At 43.5% G+C, this 20,713-nt stretch overlaps 1 protein-coding gene across 1 annotated transcript; it reads left to right on the top strand.

Annotated features, from left to right (window-relative positions):
* Window positions 1-9,479: 9,479 nt before the first annotated feature.
* On the top strand, window positions 9,480-10,643 carry LOC117452433 (galactosylceramide sulfotransferase-like). The gene has a single exon (XM_034091067.1). The coding sequence runs from the start codon at window positions 9,480-9,482 to the stop codon at window positions 10,641-10,643; it is 1,164 nt and encodes a 387-aa protein (XP_033946958.1).
* Window positions 10,644-20,713: the final 10,070 nt, after the last annotated feature.

Below are 20,713 nucleotides of genomic sequence, written 5' to 3'. Positions count from 1 at the left end.
GCATGCATTTACCTGTTAATCTTTACTGATTAATTCAGTGGAGGAACTATTTAAAATAAACTGAGTTGATGTGTGTGATTTGTGAAGGGGAAGTCTGACATGCTGTGCTTTGTCATTAGGCATTCTCTTTCAGTCTCTGGTCACCATGCTCCAAAAACAAAAGAAGCAGCGGTGGCAGCTCGGGGTCAAACGTGTCGCTGTGGGCTGCCTAATCAGTATCCCTTTGTTCTACGTTCTTACAACAATACAGATCAACTTCAACACTACGGAGTAAGACCCCATTTACACGGGAGCGCAAATGCAAACGGACCGAATTCGTTCTCAAAAAGTTTTCCGTTCACACGCATTCGGCTCATTTAACGTGTCCGTTCACACGAGACCACTGGAAACGCTGTAGTGCATATACCGGGCCTGTAAGTGGCGCTGTACTTCCGCACGAGACTGCTCGTAAACGTTGGAGACGCTGTAGTACATATGCCGAGCCTGTAAGTGGCGCTGTACTTCTGCCACAAAATACACCAAAAGCAGCGAAGAAGACCCCCCATCATGGTTGCCCTTCTGTTTATGCCCCGCGGTAGATTTAGCAACATGTAGTTCATGTAGTTCTCCATGTCCACTTGTTGATGGTTGTGCAAGAGGAGCTGTAGATTTTTTTGCACTAACATCTGTAGCTGCTACTGACCATGCTACAGAAGTGAGCAGCATAGTTGGGGCTATGGCTTCCTCGTTATCAGGAAATGATTGTATAGGGCGTACACAGGGCCGCCCCTCCCTACAGGCCAATCACGCAGGCTGCATGGGGCCCCACCCAGAGGGCCTCAGCTGCTTTGCGCATGTTCTCCGCTCAGTTCTCCGCGCACCCCCGCGAGAGTGAGAGATGACAAGGGGAGCACGTCTGTAACCCGACACCGTTGCAATGAATCGACATCTGACCAATCATGGCTTTGATACGGCCACTAATGCAGGTGAAGAGATGTCGGTGAAAAGATAGTTTCAGTCCGGCGCAAGCAAGAGGGAAAAAAAACCATGAAGAGACTAGAGCATCACTCGAAGGTGGGTTATTGTATGAGTCAAATGTACAACTTGCGAATGTTGTATAAGTCAAATTGCCAATTGCCATATTAAAACATCAGCTGCAATTCACGACATGAAGAAGGCAGTCTCTGCAGAGCATACAAGCTAATGGAGATGCAGTTATTTCCAGCATTCTTTATTTACCATTCATTCAAGTATGTGATGCCTTTTATCTGCTAATGTACAGGAGGAAGAGTGATAAACTGTCTGTCTAATTGGCTTACATAACAGTTAAAGTTTACAGCTTAAAAAACATGGAGCATTTTTTCCCCTTTTATTCATTTTTATGTCAATTTGCACATTTCATGGTGATGCTCAGCCTCTCCCCTTAACTCCTAACAGTCATCATCATGTCAACCACAACACAGAGAAATACTGATAGAAATGTGTGTGTAGTTGTTGATACATTGCTGACAGAGGAAACTACATTTGAATACAGATTTAAGAAATGTCAGTTTTTGAGCATGTCATAAGCATGTTTTGTCTTGACTATATTACAACTATATTATAATAAAATAATATAGTATTTATATTATTGAATTGATTATGATTATTATTAGTAGAAGTAGTTTATTTGCATTAATTATATTTGAATCTTTTTGAGACTAGTATTTGGCAGGAAATGCAGACGTATTCACCTGTAAACGCATACTGAACGACATACATGCACATTTACCATTTACCTCACTGTATAAAAATGTAACTGTGTTGATAATAATAATAAACAGGTATTATATTTACAAAGTTGCCTACAAAATGTTTCACTCCTGTCGGTTGGGGGGGGGCCTCATCTCACAATGTCGCTTGGGGCCCCAAGTTGGCCAGGGGCGGCCCTGGGCGTACACACTGAGCCGTTTGGCCCCCCAGAGCGTTCCATTTGCAGATCTATCCACCTTGGGACCCGTTATCATTTGCGGGGTCCGTTTACACGGTTCCGTTACGGCCTTGTGTGAACGAACACGAGAGAAAAGTAGCAGATACAACCCGTTTTGTTCTCGACTCCACTTCGAGCGATAGAATTCCTAACAAAGAATTTCTAAACAAAGCACTTATATACTAATAAAGGACTGGCTTATCTAAAGCCAGTTGAGTAGCACTTGACATGTTTTGGCTCTATGAAACCTGATGTAGGCTACTTAGGCCTATATGATTTTGTTTTCTGCACTTATTGTAAGTCGCTTTGGATAAAAGCGTCAGCTAAATGCAATGTAATGTAAACACATATAAAACAGAACTTTCATAAACACGAGAAGGTGTTAGAAAAATACAGTCTATTAATTGGTATAAAGAAAATAAGGCACAAGTCAAATGAGGTAGGGTGTGTAATTTTGGAGAAACCAGCTCGAGTGCGCTAGAATTTGAAAGTAAACAACTGCCTCCTTATCTAATTAGGATAATTAATACTAATCAATAACTACTAAAGTAATCATTGTTGATTTAAACGCAAACAAAAAGGAAACATACCACTCCCAAAATAGGATATTTTGTATCACTCGCTGGATATATGGCTGAAATTGATTTGATATTATTTCAATCTTGTTAAACTGGACATCTACAGACAGTAGGAACCAATAACCCATGGGGATAGGTGAGGCGGTAAGCTAACCTTAAAGTTCACCCTCATTTTTTGTTTTAAATGATCTACTCAAATGATTTGCTATTAAACTCCAAAAGACTGACATGATTGAGGTAGCTGGTACTCCATTTAATATTTTCTGAAAAAATTAAAAGAAAGCTTTCAAAAAAGCAAAATATCATTAAATGAACTCACCATATTGGTCATTAATGACAAACCATATTCCTAATGATAAAGTTGGAATAAAAGTCCACATAAATGTTTGTTATCTTGACAAAACTGTGGTTGCCCCAAAGCAATCTGAAGAAGAATGCTACGGTCTGCTTTAGCTAATGATAATTATATTATAATCTTTACCTAATATTTGATTTGTTGCTACTATTCACTAATCACTAAAAGTAATCACTGTTGATGTAAATGCAAACAAAAAGGAAAACAAACGACTGTAAAAATACGATTTTGTTGAACTGGCTGCAAGATGTGTAATACAAAAATGTTCAGTATATGGCACATAAATATTGGACAAAATAAGCAGTGATGAATAATAATGGCAACAATATCTCTTTCTTTCTTATTACAGATTTCCCATTCAGTTATGTACTCTTAAGAGAAGTTTATGAATATGAAAGCATTGATGAATCCTTGAAAACTATAGGTTACTTACGTAACCCCAGTACTGAGAGTAACATGAAGTGAGATGTCTCACTATGGGATGCGCCTCATCGCGGAGCAAACAGAAGCATCAATCTCATTACGCCAATCCTGATTGGCTGGTGATCTTGACGTCAGCGTCAGGGAATTCACCCCCTATAAGTAGCCACGACGCATGCGTCATTCAAAATAAGCACCTCTTCTCGCTTCACCATAGCAAGGAGGGCCGTCTGGTGAGACATCTCACTTCATGTTACTCTGAGACTGGGGTTACGTAAGTAACCTATAGTTCTCATTCATAACACTCCGTTCGATGTCTCACTATGGGAAATTGTAGCTCCCGTATTGCCAGACGAGCTTATCTCGAAAATCACCAAACCAACCAGAACTTTAACAGGTAGAGCTCTGACTCAACCAGGTGCCCAGCACTGCTTGAGTCACACTGGGAGTAGAACGTCCAGACTGTTAAGAGGCGGACAAAAGTGAGCGGCGAGGACCAGCTCACCGCTTGCACCAATGTCTTGGATGGGAGACATCCTGGACAGAGCCCAGGATGCAGCCAGACTCTGAGTCAAAAGAGCTCGGGACCCGAGGGTGCCTGCGAACTCTGACTCGTATGGGCCCCAAAGCAATTGCTTCCACAAACCAGTGGGAGAACCGTTGCTTAGTAACAGGCTTGCCCTTATAAGGGTTAGCCCAGGACACAAGGGGTTTGGTCATTATGACGAAGTACCCTTGATCTGTCCCTGTACGTGCGTAAAGCACGGGCTGGACACGGCAAATCCGGCCGCTGTTCCCCGGAGGAATACAGTGGCGGGGAGGATGCCTCAATTTCAAATATGGTACCTGAACCAACCGCCTTAAAATAATGGCAGGGTTGGGCTTCAACCACACTCTGTTTGCCCTGGGGCGAACCGAGTACCTGAAGACTGTACAGATAGTGCATGAGTGCCACTGGCTCGCTTTGCAGCTGCCAGGGTCAGCTTCATGTCACACTGTATTCAGATTGTACCACTCACGGGCCAGGCCCATAGAGCCAAGCGCTCTGGGTGTGGGTGAAAGATCGCCCCCCCCCCCCGCTTGGGACAGTCCCAACTGTCCCAAGCGGTATGTCCCAATGTTACCTTTTTACTATTAACGGTATCTCGGCACCGAAACCGTAGTTTCGAATACACACCGGTGGTTTCTGACTTGGCTCGTTGTCAGCCGGTAACCAGCTGCCCAGACATTTCGAGGGGAAAAAGGATGGAAACGAGGCGTTCGGGTGCCGTGGGAAGAACCTCCGATTATTCACGTTCTTCAAGCTATATTGACACTGTATTCCATACACACAGACTAGATACTATTCCTTTTCTGACCACTTTCTCTCTCTCCATAACTCTGCACTTCGCCTTGGCCATCACATTTTACACACACAGAGACTCCAAAACCCACAACCCCTTGCGGCTGCTACTCTTAAAGTGACAGGCCAAGCCTGTAACACTACCCCCACTCTGGATGATGATAAAACAACCTTTAACATCACTTCAGCATATAAACATTATAAAAGGAAAGCATGAAACATTAATGGCAACACATTCCCCACAATAATCCCCATTTCCCACAGTCCTTGAAGGCGTAGTGGGAGCTGCCATGGCTGCCCGCACAGCAGCTGATATATCTCCGCTAGCCAGTACATAGCTGACCAGTGCGGAGCTATCAGAATAAGTGTGTGGCATTGCTCTCTCACTCTGGCCAGAGTTGGAGGTATCAGAGCCAGGGGTGGGAACGCGTACAGAAGGCCCGGGGGCCACTCCCGGTACGTGCGTCGCTCGAGAGAGGAGACGTCTACCGCTCCATAGGATAAGTTTGCGCGCCAGTGTGTGTAACTGGAGAGAACGCAAGCCCCCTTGGCGGTTAATATACGATATTGTGGCCGTATTGTCTGTCCTCACGAGGACGTGATGTCCCCTGAGGAAAGGCAGAAAGCGTTTTAGGGTGAGAAACACTGATAAAAGCTCCAGGTAATTTATGTGCGCCCGCTGTAGGTCTCTGCTCCAGAGACCCCTCACCGGGCGACCTTCATAAATACCTCCCCAACCTGTCAGACATGCGTCCGTGGTGACCACTTTCCGTGAAAGGACAGCACCCATAGGCACACCTCGTACTAGGAAAGTCGGGTGCAGCCAGTGGCGCAGGGCCATTACGCATTTCACAGTAACCATCACTCTCCGCGCGCCATGTTTTAGGGCGGCCACCCAGCGCTGAAACTCCCTCATGTGTAAGCGTCCCAGTCGTACGACCAGGATGGCTGACGCCATGAGCCCCAGCAATCGCAGGCATGATCTGAAGAGAACATGTTTGCGCAGCTGGAAAAGAGCAAGACAAGCTCTGAAAGCTTTCACTCTTTCCGCTGACAAGCGAGCTGAAAAGGGCACCGAGTTCAGGCGTAAACCCAGGAAGAGTATAGTCTGCGCGGGGCACAACATGCTCTTCTCTGTGTTTATTATGAAACCCAGGTTGAGCAGGTTCTTTACGAGGACATTTGTCTGCGTAACAGCCTCCTGCTCTGACTGTGCGAGAAGCAGCCAGTCGTCCAGGTAGGTCGCCAGGCGAATACCCTGTTGTCTTAACGGGGCTATCGCGGCTTCCGTACATCGTACAAACACCCTTGGACTGAGAGACAGACCGAAGGGGAGTACTCTGTATTCATAACAGATCCCCTGAAATGCGAATCTCAGATATTTCCTGTGTGGGTAATATACTGGGATGTGGAAATACGCATCTTTCAGGTCGACTGATGTAAACCAGTCGTTTTGTCGCACGAGCCGCAGCAGAGATGTGTGAGTGAGCATTCTGAACTTATACATTTTTAGATATTTGTTCAGAGCCCTCAAATCAAGTATTGGCCGAATTCCGTTCCCTCCCCGTTTGGGAACGAGGAAATACTTGGAATAGAAGCCGCCCTGACTCTGCTCGGCGGGTACAATAGATATAGCCCTCTTTTCTAGGAGCGAGAGAATCTCTCTCTCCAGAATGAGGGCTGACTCTCCTCGGGCCTGCGAAAGCAAAATGCCCGAGAAGCGAGGGGGGGTGACAGCGAATTGGAGTCTGTAGCCCCATGTTACTGTCTTGAAAACCCAAGCAGATGATGTGAGCATCTTCCACTGCATGCTCCTTAGAGCCAGTGGAGATGTCACATCTCTTCCCCTCTGAGACTCTATGTGTTGTGTTATGGGGCCCTCTAGTGTCTGAACACAGTGGTGCCCCTTTTCGACAATCCCCACCGACACTGCGCATGCGCATGACGGTGGTGCCTTCACAACCCCAGCCGGCACTGCGCATGCGCGTGGCAGTGGTGCCCTTAAAGCCCCAGCCGGCACTACGCATGCGCGTGGCGGTGGTGCCTTCACAGACCCGCCTGTAATCCGCCTTTTGAGAGATGCCGTAGCTGCTCTCAGAAGGGGAACAGTTGACGGGCTGTTTATTGGTTTTATTGTTTTTCTTTTCATTTTTTTGAGCTGCGCCCTCGGCCTGAAGCCTGGATGCGTCAGCGGAAAATGTTTTATAAATGAACCAATGTGTGACATGTGTTTGTGCGGACTTGAGGATGGTGTTGAGGCATCTCTCGAGGCGGCGGGAACACATTCAGAGCTGGGGAACCGTGGACTTCCAGCTCTGTCACAGAGGGGGGAAGGAGGGGCTCCCACGCCGCTCGCTTCTTTTTCCTCGACTGCTGGCCGAAATTCTGGGTTGGCTGAGCCTGAGCTGCAGCCGGAACCGGAGATTTTCTAGGCCAGCTCGCCCTCGTCTCCAGCCTGGGCTGGGGACTCGGGGCGGGCTGCGACCTCTGCGTCTTCGGTGCTTTAAACCGAGCAGAGTTCGAGGCAGCTTGGGCGAAGGACTGCTGCTGCGAAGGACTGCTGCTACGAAGGACTGCTGCTGCAAAGGACTGCTGCTGCAAAGGACTGCTGCTGCGAAGGCAGCGGCTAGACCCTTCGAGGGAGGCAGAGGTGGAGTGCCTCGTCCTCCTTCTTTTTCGACTCACACCTCCTTTGCATGGAGGTGAGAGCGGAGCCGAAGATTCCCTCGGGAACGATGGGTATATCCAGCACATCCTCCTTTTTCCGGTCTGGGAGGTTGAGCCATCTCGCTCTTTCCTGCACCACCATGATCCCCATTGCCTTGCCCGTGGCCTGGACGGCGCAGCGTTGGACACAGAGACAAATGTCCGTGACCGCTGCCATCTCGTCCAGAGTGGCTGCTCCCGGGCTACCCGACAGGTCCTCGCAGAGCTCCGCTTGGTAAGCGGTTAGCAGCGAGGACACATTCAGGGCCCTGGCGGACAACGCTGCAGCTTTGTAGGACCTTTCAGTCATTGTCGACTGAAATCGGTCCGACTTTGCTGTCAGCGTGGGGTTCCTGCTTGGTAACGGGCCCACCCTCGGTAGGAGGTGGGCCGCTACCAGCGGTTCCATGGGTGGTATGCGGAGCAGGCCGAGCTTCTCCATTCCGTCACAGTCTAGGGAGGAGGCACCCTGGATTGGGACCTTGTTGCTGAAGGGCCGTTCTCTCCACGAGACCGACACCTCATCCAACATCTCCGGGAAGACCGGAAGGAGTTGCCTCTTTGTCCGCGCTGCTTGGGGAATATATTTCCCTTCGTAGCGGGACCTGGAGGTCTCCTTGGCCATTTCAGGCCACGGGATGTCGAGTCTGGCCGTAGCGCGTTTACACACGGCCTGCAGGTCCATGCTCAGACAGGGCGAAGCTGGTGTGCTATCGCCCGGGAGAGCAGACCTCGCTCCAGGCTTTGCAGCCTGAGCCGATGACATGAAGGTGTCTTCTTCCTGTACATCCGACTCGGACAGGAGGAACGCCAAGGCGTCCTCTTCGTCCTCCTCGTAGTCCAGCTCGAGGACATCCTCCGCGGGTGAGACCATGTTGAGGTCCAACCGGGAGCCCCAGCTTGGTAAAGCGTGGGGACCCGTTCCCGCGTGTCTTGCCGTCACCGGGTCCCGGCCTGCCAGGGCGCGGGATTCCTGTTCTGTAGCCATCGCAGATAATGAGCCCCAGACCGACACGGAGAGGGGTTCACTCTCTGCGGCGGACGCCCCCGTGTCTTGACTGCCGGCCGGCGGGTCATTGGACATGGGGGGGTCCTGCTCCGACAGGCTAGCTTGTCGTGCTAACCGTCGGCGGAGTCTCTTTACGGTGAAGCGGACACAATGTCCGCACGAGCCGGGGTTGTCGATAGCGCCTCGGGCGTGTTCCAGCCCGAGGCAGGACGAGCAGACCTGGTGTGTGTCTGTGCCCGAGATCTTCAACCCGCAGCCGCAGAGTCGAGCCACCGAGTCCCTGACTCCTCTGGTGTGAGGGAGAGGGGCGTCCATCTTGTTCGCCTCGTGGCGTGGAGAGGGCCCGCTCTCGACAGGCAAGATGGGAGAAAAAAAGATGTTACCACCCTGTCCTTAATCCGGAGAAAAGGACGGTGTGGATCTTTTATTCCAGGAGAATACTGACTGGTGTGGCAGTATGCTCCTTTAATCCTTTCTTCCTCCGTGGAGAAGAGAAAAGAAAAAACTTCCTCGCTACCGTGGTGTCGATAGAGAGGGAGCGAGCTAGCAACAGGTGTGTTGCTAGCTTAAAAAAATCAGACCTACCTTACTTTCCCGGGAAGAGAAGGGCGAGGTCGATTTTTTTTTAATACTAACTGGCGTTAGTACTACCGTCTTCCTGCGAAGCAGAAGGAGTAGCCGGCGAGCGCCCGTCGACCGAAATGGGTATTTGGGTTCAGTCTGTGGGCCGTTAAGCTAGCCCGGCTACCATTAGAGATGTGCTCTGAAGCGAGAAGAGGTGTTTGAATGACGCATGCGTCGTGGCACAAGCTACTTATAGGGGGTGAATTCCCTGACGCTGACGTCAAGATCACCAGCCAATCAGGATTGGCGTAATGAGATTGATGCTTCTGTTTGCTCCGCGATGAGGCGCATCCCATAGTGAGACATCGAACGGAGTGTTATGAATGAGAACTATGGATATCTACACATTTGAACACATCGTGGATACGAACAAAAATAAGACAAAAATGTGTTTTTTTTCACTGTAAACCTCACTTCCCAGAGGTTTGTATTCTAGTTGTCAGTGCATCTCTATAAATGAGCTGTGATACATTATTGTGACACTTAATAATTTCCCCATGTTGATTGTATCCAGGCTCCCAGTGCCTCTCTCCTGTTCTTCACGAACGGGCCAGAGCAGCAGCAGGGAAAACACAAACAGCTCGCAGCAAGACAATACCGTCTGTGCTCCTAAAGTAGATATCATGTTTATGAAGACCCATAAAACTGCCAGCAGCACCTTCATCAACATCTTGTTACGCTTTGGAGAGAAGCACGATCTCAAATTTGCCTTCCCAAACAGCCGGAACGATTTCTACTACCCCTCATCTTTTCAGCGCACGTACGTTCAGGGCTACCAATCTGGAAGGTGTTTTAACATCATGTGTAACCATATGCGATTCAATGCACCTGAGGTGGCAAAAGTGCTGCCTCGTGACACTTTCTACACGACGATCCTGCGAGATCCTGCAGAGCTCTTTGAGTCCTCCTTTCATTACTTTGGTCATGTTGTTCCTCTGACCTGGTGGATACCAGGGGAGGATAAGATGGCCAAGTTCCTGCGTGATCCTAAACAATACTTCAGCCCGGGCGGATTTAGCTCCTTCTACTTGAAGAACCTGTTGTTCTTTGACTTTGGGCAGGACAACACTCTGGATGCAGATGACCAACGAGTAGAGGACAGCATCAGGGTCATCGCTGAGCGTTTTGACTTAGTCATGCTGATGGAGCACTTTGAGGAGTCCCTTATCCTGCTTAAAGATGCCCTCTGCTGGGAGATGGATGACATACTCTTCTTCAAGCTCAACTCCCGTATGAAATCCACTGTACCTAAACTAACTCCTGAGCTCAGGGAAAAAGCCCTGCAGTGGAACAGCATAGACTGGAAGCTCTATAAACATTGTAACCTGACCTTTTGGGAGAAGGTAGAGGCTTACGGTAGAAAACAAATGGAAGAGGATGTTGAAGAGCTCAGAAGGAGGAACGCAGAACTGGTGAAGATCTGCATCGAGGGAGGCCACTCTGTGGAGGCTGGAAGTATTCATGATGCTGCCATGCAGCCGTGGCAGCCCGTTGGAGAGAAGTCTATTGAAGGATACAATTTGAACAGAAATGTAGATAAAGCCTATGAGGAGTTGTGCCGAAAGATGTTAACCCCGGAAATTCAATATCTGACAGACTTGGGGGTAAACCTGTGGCTCACTAAGCTGTGGGGACGTGTGAGGAAAATCATAAAGTGGTGATGAGACAGATATTATAGAATATTGAGATAGAATGTTGTAACACTTTATTGCACTTAACCAGAACTCACTTTACACATAAGGCCTCGAATTTCATCCTCCGAATGTTCACGTCTATCTACTTTTGTTATTTTATCATAGAATTATTTCCAATGCTGACTTAAACTATACAGAATTTCAATAATAAGTATATCTTCTTTAAGAGACCTCTGAAAAACCCACAACTGACAACTTTTCAAAAGAATAAGAAACGGATGTGCTGGTGTATCAGTCACAAATACTGCACAACTTGGCAGTAAGTAACAAAGGGACATTGAAAAAACATTATTCTTTGGTGTACCCCATAAACTGTATTTACTGCCAAAATTATTTGTGAGATTTGATCATTTTAAAATATTCACAAGTGTTTCACGATACAGAAAACTGAGCATTTGTTTTGTGTATGACATTAATATATATTTATAAATAATATTTACGTCATACAATAAATATATCAGATGTGTGTGTTCATATGAGAATATGTTCTGGACTTTTTCTCCATTATCAACTTGAACACATTCAACATGTACATTTCTTGTATTATTATGTATTCTTTTTTTTTCCTGTTCTCAAATATTATTTTTCATTTATTGAAAAGTTTTGAATAAAAGTCTGCTGGTTTGTTAGTTATCTGCTTCTTGTCAATTATATTTTTGTTGCATTTTTGTACATTTTGAAAGCTAGAATTTACCCTATTTTTTTACCTTTTTGGTTATTGTTTGTATAACATAGAAAACAAACTTCCCTGAAAGTTTGCCATAACACAACGGATACATCCTACCTTTACACATAGTCTTTGCCTGCTAACAGATTGTTGTATTGCTGAAAAGCAGTTTAACAGTCCCACTCTTTATTTATACAGTCTTTGGCCCGACTTTAATTAAATGTGCCCTGTTTACAGTGGTTTTAAGGCCCTGACACACCAACCCGATTTTGGGAGTCAGAGGCCGTCAGAGGCTGTCGGGCATTCGCGGCGCCGTAGTCAGGTTGGTGTGTCCCGCACCGTCGACCGTGACACGCCTTATTTGGACTGCCAGACCCGATGCATGGCCGATTCAACATGTTGAATCGGCCATGCATCGGGTCTGGCAGTCGGACCAAATAATCACTCTGATTGGCTGTTCAGCTAGCAAATCAGTGCATGAGAAGCGAAGCGGAAGTGAGGGACGTAAACAAACGATGTAAGAAGGCACACACAGACTGCTATTCATTTTCATCTCATCATGGCGATCTGGAATGATGCAAACGAAGACCTGCTCATCACCTTGATCCAGGAGAGGCCAGCTCTGTATGATATTACGGAGAAAAGATACTCTTCTTCTTCTCTGTCTTCCGGTTGTTGCCTCTTTTGAATGACGAATACACACTACCGCCGCCTGCTGGTAAGGAGAGTTATTGCCACTCATGCACTGAAGTCGGTGCGGTGTGTTCCCGTGCGACACATGGCCAAAACGCAGGAGAACACGGCCAGGCAACAGCCGACTTCAGCGTCGGCTAGTCCTCTGGTGACTGCTTGGTGTGTCAGGGCCTTTAGGCTCGGGCACAATCCAATCAGACTACAGGTTGGATCTGCTATCTGATGGTAAAGGGAACTCCTCTGTTGTCCGTATTTGTGTTTAACTGCTGCACTCCTGATTCATAATTACAGTCCTCCCATCTCCAATCTACCTGACAAAAGTGGAACACCATCAGTTTATCATTGATAGGCCCTCGTAAATGATTGACTGATGGTTTATTCTATTTATTATCTATTATATTCAAAGATGGCGAAGTTGTGAAAGAAGCATTCATGGAGGCTGCCGGCGCGCTTTTGGGAGACAGTAAAAATAACAGTAGCATTTCAACAGGTTTTTGATATAATAAAAACTCAAGTTAGATACCGTTATTAATCAGCTGTAAGTGTTAGTTTGTTAGAACTTATTCATTATAATTATTGTACAAAATGGTATAAGAATGCAAACATTAAGATCTGTTCTGTTTAAATTGATTATTGTCTATTATCAATACAGGTTAAGAAACTAGTGTTGCTTGCATCCTATTTTAAAAGGCATTTATTTTTATACTCTACTAAAATGCAAAATTTTGATTCTATTAATTTGGTCTTTTTTATTGCACTTTGGCAGCAGATTCCTGAGTAGCTTCAGATCTGAGTTGTCTTATTAGTAAGCCTAATTTATACTTTTGTAGCAACACTATTTTTATATAATGGCAAAGAAAGGGTTTGAGTCTTTTCTTTTTTTCCTGTGTCATATGTGGCAGCACTGTTCAATGTTTCTTGAAAACATTACCCACTGTAGTATGTGAAGTGTGAATAAACTCCAACTCTGTATCAACAACACTGTTGTGTAATTTCAGTTAAATACTTGTATGTGTGTAGATTAGAAAGAGGTAAGATAAAGGATCTGCAGTATTTTATGAAGTATTAATCGTACAAAGGTCAGTTTTATACAAGTAGAAGTGTGTATTTATTACCTGGTAGTAGGCTGTCAGTGATGGCTACGCCTCTCTATTTGGACTGGTAGATATTGGCAGACTGGCAACTTTAAAAGTAGCTCTCGGTTCAAAAAAGGTTGGGCACCCCTGCTATACATGAATTAATGTTGCACCACTAGTGTTGCAGCGATATAATTAATAAGAATAATCCTTATATTTATTATAGCGCTTTATCAATTACTCTCAAAGCGCTTTACAAATACAGATATGTAATGGTCATCTACTGTGGACAATACCCACAGGAGTAAATTCGGGTGAAGTGTCTTGCCCAAGGACACAATGGCCTGACGCAGTGGGGCGGGAGCAGGTTTCGAACTGGAGTTCCGCAACACCCCCTTGATCTGATGATCAAACGCACAGACCACTGCGCCACCAGTCCTATTTTGTATATATATATATATATATATATATTGATATATTGTATGTATGACATTGGCATGTGTTTACAGAAACTTGAGAAAACATTTCAGCAGAATATTTAGAGTGTTGCTGGTCACATTTGTGTGTATTTTGTTTTTAGCAGCATTGTTTTGACTCAGCATGTCCGTTGAAGATACTGAGGATTTGTATGTAGAACATTTGAATGGTTAAATTGCAGGGGCTGAGAATTATGAACCAAATGTTCCCATATTTCAATGCAGTGGCAACTTTCCCTTCATACATTCAAGTTTAAGGAAAAGTTACATGGATCTGCAGATGAAAAAGAACAACATATAACATACACGTAAACATATAAAACACATGACCATGCAAACAAACCAAGTTAATAAAAAAAATAAAAAGTGTTAATTTTTGTCTTTCAGAATTGCTCTTCCACAGACTGTACAGGAGATGGCGCTGGAGTCCAGCTTTCTGCTGCTACTGTCCACGAGGAGAGGATGAGTCACTTCGCAGTCAGAGACCCTGGTGACTTTGGAAATAATACATTATATAAGAAAAAATTGACCAAGGGTACACAGAAACACATACTTGTGTACACCCACAAAAAAAATCGCACAGAAGTTGGCTTACCAGGTAGAACACATACAAAGTCTTAAAAAGTCTTACATTTTAACATTATCTTTCAGACCAGACAGACCAGATGAGACAAAGAAGCTGTGGCCCTTACATGTAATGAGTAATCACAGGAAACGCTGTCAGCAATACATGTGATTGGACTGGAGGGGAACAACATTTTATAAATATGTAGAAGCCATAGTTCAGATGCAAAAAAAGATTTCATTTAATAATTTTAAATTTAAATTCAACTCACTCAATGTTCTCACATAGGACAATCAGAGGTAAAAACAATCAAAACCATGATGGCTGAATTCCATTTAGCTTTTCCAATCATTGCTCACAGGCACAATTAGATACAGCAGAGCCTTCATTAATGTGATAGTCATTAATGTGATAGCTAACACTTGTGGTTTCAGATAAGCAGCTGACAATACCACTTAAAGTACTAAGAGGTATCTGTGATTTCTGACACTGAATGTGAGATCACATCAAAAACAAAACTTATATCTTGTATTTCTTACATTTTCTTTCAGTCTGGTCTGAACAGGTTTCACAATGAGACATCGGCCACTTCCTAAGAGCAAAGCCTACTCCCGATAAAATAAGTGCTTGCATGACTGTTGAGGTTATGAGTCACTGTCAGACTTCTGCCAATCTTTTTATTTCCAATTCCAAAGATATTTGACTTTTGAGACAGAACGTGTATTAGCAAATCCATATTTTTAGTCTAGACATCCATTGAATTTCATCCACTTTCATACTTTTTTATGATACAAAAAAACATGATGTGGCTGCAGAATACAAATGATCCCTGGTGAGTTTATTTAATTTTCATTTAAGCTTGAACTTGACCTCTTCCCTGAACAAAACTATGACATGACAGATTTGCGTCAACCCAAACTCACATGACCAAAAAATCACCATACCAGCTGCTTTGCTCCCCCTTTTTTCTCCCTTTTCGCCTTTATGATACATACACTCTCGCACTTTTCTCTCATTTGTCACTCATTTGTTTTCTTCTGTGTATCTCTATTTTTGTACCTCTTTTGCAATCTAGCTTTGTTGCCCTGGGCATCTCCTTCTCTTTAATATTCTCTTCTTCATATTTTTTCTTCGCCTTATCCTCTTATCATCTTCTTGCTTTTTTCCGTTGCCTTCGAGGTCACTGCAGGAAGCTCATGGATCGTTTAGCTCTGTATTAGCATTTGAATACGCTTGCCATACTCTTTTTCATTCCTAAAATAATTTGTTTCCATAATGGGACAAATGTTCATGTGTGAAGCACTGCTTTGAAGTATAATCTCATTTAACCATAGAGGAATAGTTTCATTCGCTTTCTTGTTGAGAATGTTTGAGCAAATCCATACCAGTCTTGTGTAAGAGCTTATTTATTTCTATTTTTAACACTTTTGTACAGATTGAACCAACAAGATAAGATAAACTGTGCTAGTCGGCAGATTGTATTTACATTTGGAAAGATTCAGGCCAGCTGTTCTACTTGCACTCACATCTTTAAGCTGCACACTGAAACAAAAAATGTGTAAAAAGACATGAGTTGCATCAATTTTCCTGTCAAAGCTATTTCATAAAATGTTCCTTAATATTTGATTTGTCTTGCCCTGTCACCATGCAAAGGATCCTACCAGCAACATCCCATAATCTCCATCAGTCCAGAGAAAATTGTATGTGTTATTCTACACGTCAATAAACTGTCTCTCTGTCACAGGGTATTAAGTCCTCCACAGTGTCGAAAATAGCCATGCGTTCTTCTTTGGGAACTACATCAGAGCTTTGCAGTATAATCTGTGTGTGTGTGTGTGTGTGTGTGTGTGTGTGTGTGTGTGTGTGTGTGTGTGTGTGTGTGTGTGTGTGTGTGTGTGTGTGTGTGTGTGTGTGTGTGTGTGTGTGTGTGTGTGTGTGGTGTGTGTGTGTGTGTGTGTGTGTGTGTGTGTGTGTGTGTGTGTGTGTGTGTGTGTGTGTGTGTGTCGGTGTATCCAATACATTCCTACAAGAAAATGCTGTGTTCATTAGGATGTACTGTACGAGCATGTGTAATTCTTTCATTTGTTTATGTTTTAATAAGATGTTTAACCTGGTTGTTTTTCCTCTGTTGAGAACTCAGTGCTCTTTTTCCGTCCAGAGACACACTCACACATTTGGAAGATTAATCCTTTGAGGTCAAGTGAGAAACAAGACTGACGGACTGACAGAGCAATTCAATTGTTATCACATTTAGATTTCCTAAATGCTCCCAGTGATTTCTGAGCATGACATGACCTCTCGTGTGTGTGTGTGTGTGTGTGTGTGTGTGTGTGTGTGTGTGTGTGTGTGTGTGTGTGTGTGTGTGTGTGTGTGCGTGCGTGCGTGCGTGCGTGCGTGCGTGCGTGCGTGCGTGCGTGCGTGCGTGCGTGCGTGCGTGCGTGCGTGTGTGTGTGTGCGTGTGTGTGTGTGTGTGTGTGTGCGTGCGTGTGTGAATAACTTGCATGGGACTTAAACATATAATTTAATCAGCAGAATCAAACTGGGCCCAGGACAAGAGAAAACAACCACGGCAGCAGAAATAGAGAAAGAAAAATATGGGACAACTATGGAGCAGAGCAAGAGGGTCAGAGTAAAGAGGGAAGGAGTAATTTGACAAACACAGCAACCCAGCGTTTCCCCTCTAAACACAGACCAGAGATCCAAAGATAACTGAAAGTTGACATATAAATTAAAGGGTTTGGTAACACCGATTTAATGTTCAAGTCCACTTAAAATATGTTTCTGACATGCAGCAACAGGTTTTTAAACATGAAAAAAATGTTCTGAAATGTGAACAAAGATCTCGTAAGGTTCAAATTTGGTCCAAAATGGTGGAGCACAATGAAGCAAAAACAGTGAGTTCAAATATAAAGCTGTTAAAAAATACCTTGAAGTCCACACACACAATATGTAATGTACAGTAATGATGCCTCCTGCCAACGGGCCCTCACCCAGTCTCTCCCTGCCTGTAAATGGTGTGTTTTTGTTGCACTGTGCAACTTCCCCCCATTATCCTTTACTCATTCCAATTCCAAGAACACCACTGATGTTGCAAATAGTCATTTCTACTTTGCTTCACTTTGGATACACACAGCTTCCTATTCCTTTTAGCTGGCACAAATCAAGCACATTGTGCAATACACAAAGAAACTGCAGAATAAAAGAGATAGTTAGTTATTTTCAATGAAATGGCCAGATAAAAAACAGAGTTATGTTCATTTATTTTACATTTGGTTTAACAACAACTTCATATCATTGTATTTTTCTGTATGTTTTCTCTTTTTGCAGCAATGTACGTGGTAAAGATGTTTTTCTTGCAGGGCTTTTGGTTGTGTTTTAAAACAACAAATACAAGTTATGAATGTGTTTTCATGGAAAAAGTTCATCACAGAACATCACAGAAGAGTTCTTGTCATAAATGGTCAACCTCTGAGTAACAACATTTAAAATGCAAATCAGTGACATTTTCAGTGGACGCAAACAAACAATAATACATACACTTAACAGATGACCTATACACACAGAGTTATAGCTTCAGAATAGTCTCCTATTGAGAGCACTGTATTAATGCATTATTGAACACACTGCATCCAAAACAACTTTCACATGTCTAAACTCTGCATTATATGCAATTAGTATTTATCGGTCTGCCAAATAGATTTTTCAAAAACAAGATCTTGAGGTTAACTGCAGCACACGTGATAAGCTAGTTTGATCTGTTTTAGATTTAAGAAACAGAGAATGCAGGGTCCTGCATTAATATGATACATAAATAATATGTTAAATATAGTAAATTACACAGCCTGTTTTCAAAGGTGAAATAAAAGTAACTTAGAAAATGTACCATCCTAGGGGGGCGTCATTTGGTTGTGGCAATGAGAAGTCACAATATAACCACAGTAAAACTTTACACACCAAGAGAAAAAATCAAACCAACCGTTCAGATAATATTACAAAAATACTGATATAATTTCACCCTGAGAAAAGATTTAAAGGTAGTTGATAAAAAAGGAAGATAGCGATTTACTGTACACTACAAATTACTTATATAGCTTTCTTTTCACACTGATATTGTCTCATTTATATTGAAGTATTTCTCAGAACAATATATTTGTATTTACTTTATATTGATGTAATGTTGTTTGCCTGGGTCCTATTACATTTTTTTTTTCTATTACAAAAAAACATTTTATAAAGTAATTGTCTGTTGCTTTTTATGTAAAAGCTTTTATTTTCAACCAATTCCAAATGAATTTGCTGTGTAATGCAGGGACCTAGTAATCCCAGTGGGGATTAACAACCTTTTACACAGCAGATCATCTTGTCATGTCATAGCAGGAAAAGCGCAAATAATTAACATTACCAAGGGCTTCGTCCCATTTAACTCTGCTAGATTGCAGGATGACTCTGGTAGTGCTTAATCAGGGCAAAAAAGCAACAAAGCCATCTTTAATGATGGTAATTTCATCTAGACCATTCCTGACAAAACAAAATGTCTGCTTTAAAATTGGTGTATTACTGTTCACAGTATTGTTATAGATTTTAGATTGCTATACCTTAAAACTACTTGAGATTAGACATTTTCTGGTAGTGCCACTGTAGATAATGCAATGTAATCATGTATTACTTGTGCCCTCCTCTGGCATTTTTGTACATTTTTCCTGACTTTTTTTTATTTATTTGGTGATCATTTCAGCTGTGTTACAGCTTTTGGCATGGATTTTTGCAAGAAGTCTTCTTTTGAGTCAAATTTTTTAAATCCATTGTCGTTTACTCTTACATGTTTTGTATACTCTCGTGATGCATTTTGCACCCTTTGGACCCCTTCGTGGCAAAAATATACACGCTCATAAAAACTGCTATTAAATCATCATACATCAATATTTTTTTTAACTTTTTTTTCCATGAATCACTTGAACAACTTCTAACTTGCTCAAAACTACCAAACATTCAATAATTTTCAGGATTGTAACCCTTTAACTGCCTGTTTCATTATTTGAATTATTTAATTTCTCTTAAAAGAAAACACAAAAAATGATTATTTTGTTTTCAATATAATAATTAGTAGAGGCATGGAACTTTGGTGGTTATTAGAGTCTTGGATGAGTCAAAGATTAGCAGCAAAATTGATTTCACTGCATTATTATTTTTTACGTAGTGTCACTACCTCTGGACACCTTTGTGGCAAAAATGTACACGCCCCAAACAACTGCTATTAAATCATCATACATCAATATCTTTTTCTACTTTTTATTTTCATGAATCACATATTCAACTTCTAACGTACTCAAAACTACCAAACATTCAATCATTGTCAGGAATTTAACCCTTTAAATGCCTGTTTCATTATTTGAATTATTTCATTTATCTCAAAAATGCCTCATTGACTTCCATTCAGACCACATTTTTTGATCTCACTGCCATTGCAGTATAAAACCATGCATTTTGTAATGTCAGCATTTCATTTAGAAGAAAAGTAGTGATATTTGATATTTCTACTCTATTCCAGCAAATTACACCATTTTCCCAGGCCGATGCATGGAATTCTTACATTTTTATATATTATGGAGCCGTATGACTACCAGGGGACCCGAGAGGTGTGTGTGTGTGTGGTGTGTGTGTGTGTGTGTGTGTGTGTGTGGTGTGTGGTGTGTGTGTGTGTGTGTGTGTGTGTGTGTGTGTGTGTGTGTGTGTGTGTGTGTGTGTGTGTGTGTGTGTGTGTGTGTGTGGAGACACGCTTTTCTAAATCTGTCATCACAACTGCTGTGTGTGTGTGTGTATAAACATGCACGGATCATTCCATGGGTAAAAAGGCCATCTTTTGAAGGATGTGTTTGATGTGTCTTTGACAACAACAAAAAACAACTGTTAGTGTGTTATGCACCTGGCTGCCAAAGATAAACATGCAGTTTGACCAAGGGTTTATTTCTTTAGTGAGCAGAGAAGGAGAAAGACCTGGAGCAAAGAGAAGGAACTCAAATGAAGAAACATTTCAGTGCAGAGGAGACTTCAGAAGTAATCTTGTAGCCTTCTTCTGCCAGCGAGCTGCAGGACTCATCTGAAGAAGACACAAGGTTCCAGGGGGGTCTCACACTGAATGCTCTCTGGAGTCCAGCATTTCTTTGAGTTCCTCTGACCCTTCATCTGAAAGTGGAGAGGACACTGAGGGTCCGGCCCACCATCCACCACCACGGGGGGCTTTCTTCTCAGAATCTGTGAGGACACCCTGGTTTTCCCCAGCTCCTGGGAGAACGACCTCCGTTCTTCTCTGTCCCCCTCCTCTCTCCCCTCTGACCCCTGTTCAAGTTCCCTGAGAAGGAACTTGAGAAGAGACTCGAGAGGGGACTTGAGAAGTGACTTGAAAGGGGACTTGAGAAGTGACTTGAAAGGGGACTCGAGAGAGGGCTTGAGAGGGGACCTGAGAAGGAACTTGAGAGGAGACTTGAGAGGAGACTTGAGAGGAGACTTGAGACGGTCGGTACGCCGATAGAACACGGGGAGCTGGCGTCGGCCGGAGAGCC

This window comes from Pseudochaenichthys georgianus, chromosome 1 (assembly GCF_902827115.2).
Source record: "Pseudochaenichthys georgianus chromosome 1, fPseGeo1.2, whole genome shotgun sequence".
Classification (NCBI taxonomy): Eukaryota; Metazoa; Chordata; class Actinopteri; order Perciformes; family Channichthyidae; genus Pseudochaenichthys; species Pseudochaenichthys georgianus.
This window is presented reverse-complemented; position numbering and strand designations above follow the sequence as displayed.

Coding starts and splice junctions, on each gene's coding strand:
- LOC117452433 (XM_034091067.1), top strand. CDS start 9,480: ATGTTGATTGTATCCAGGCTCCCAGTGCCTCTCTCCTGTTCTTCACGA.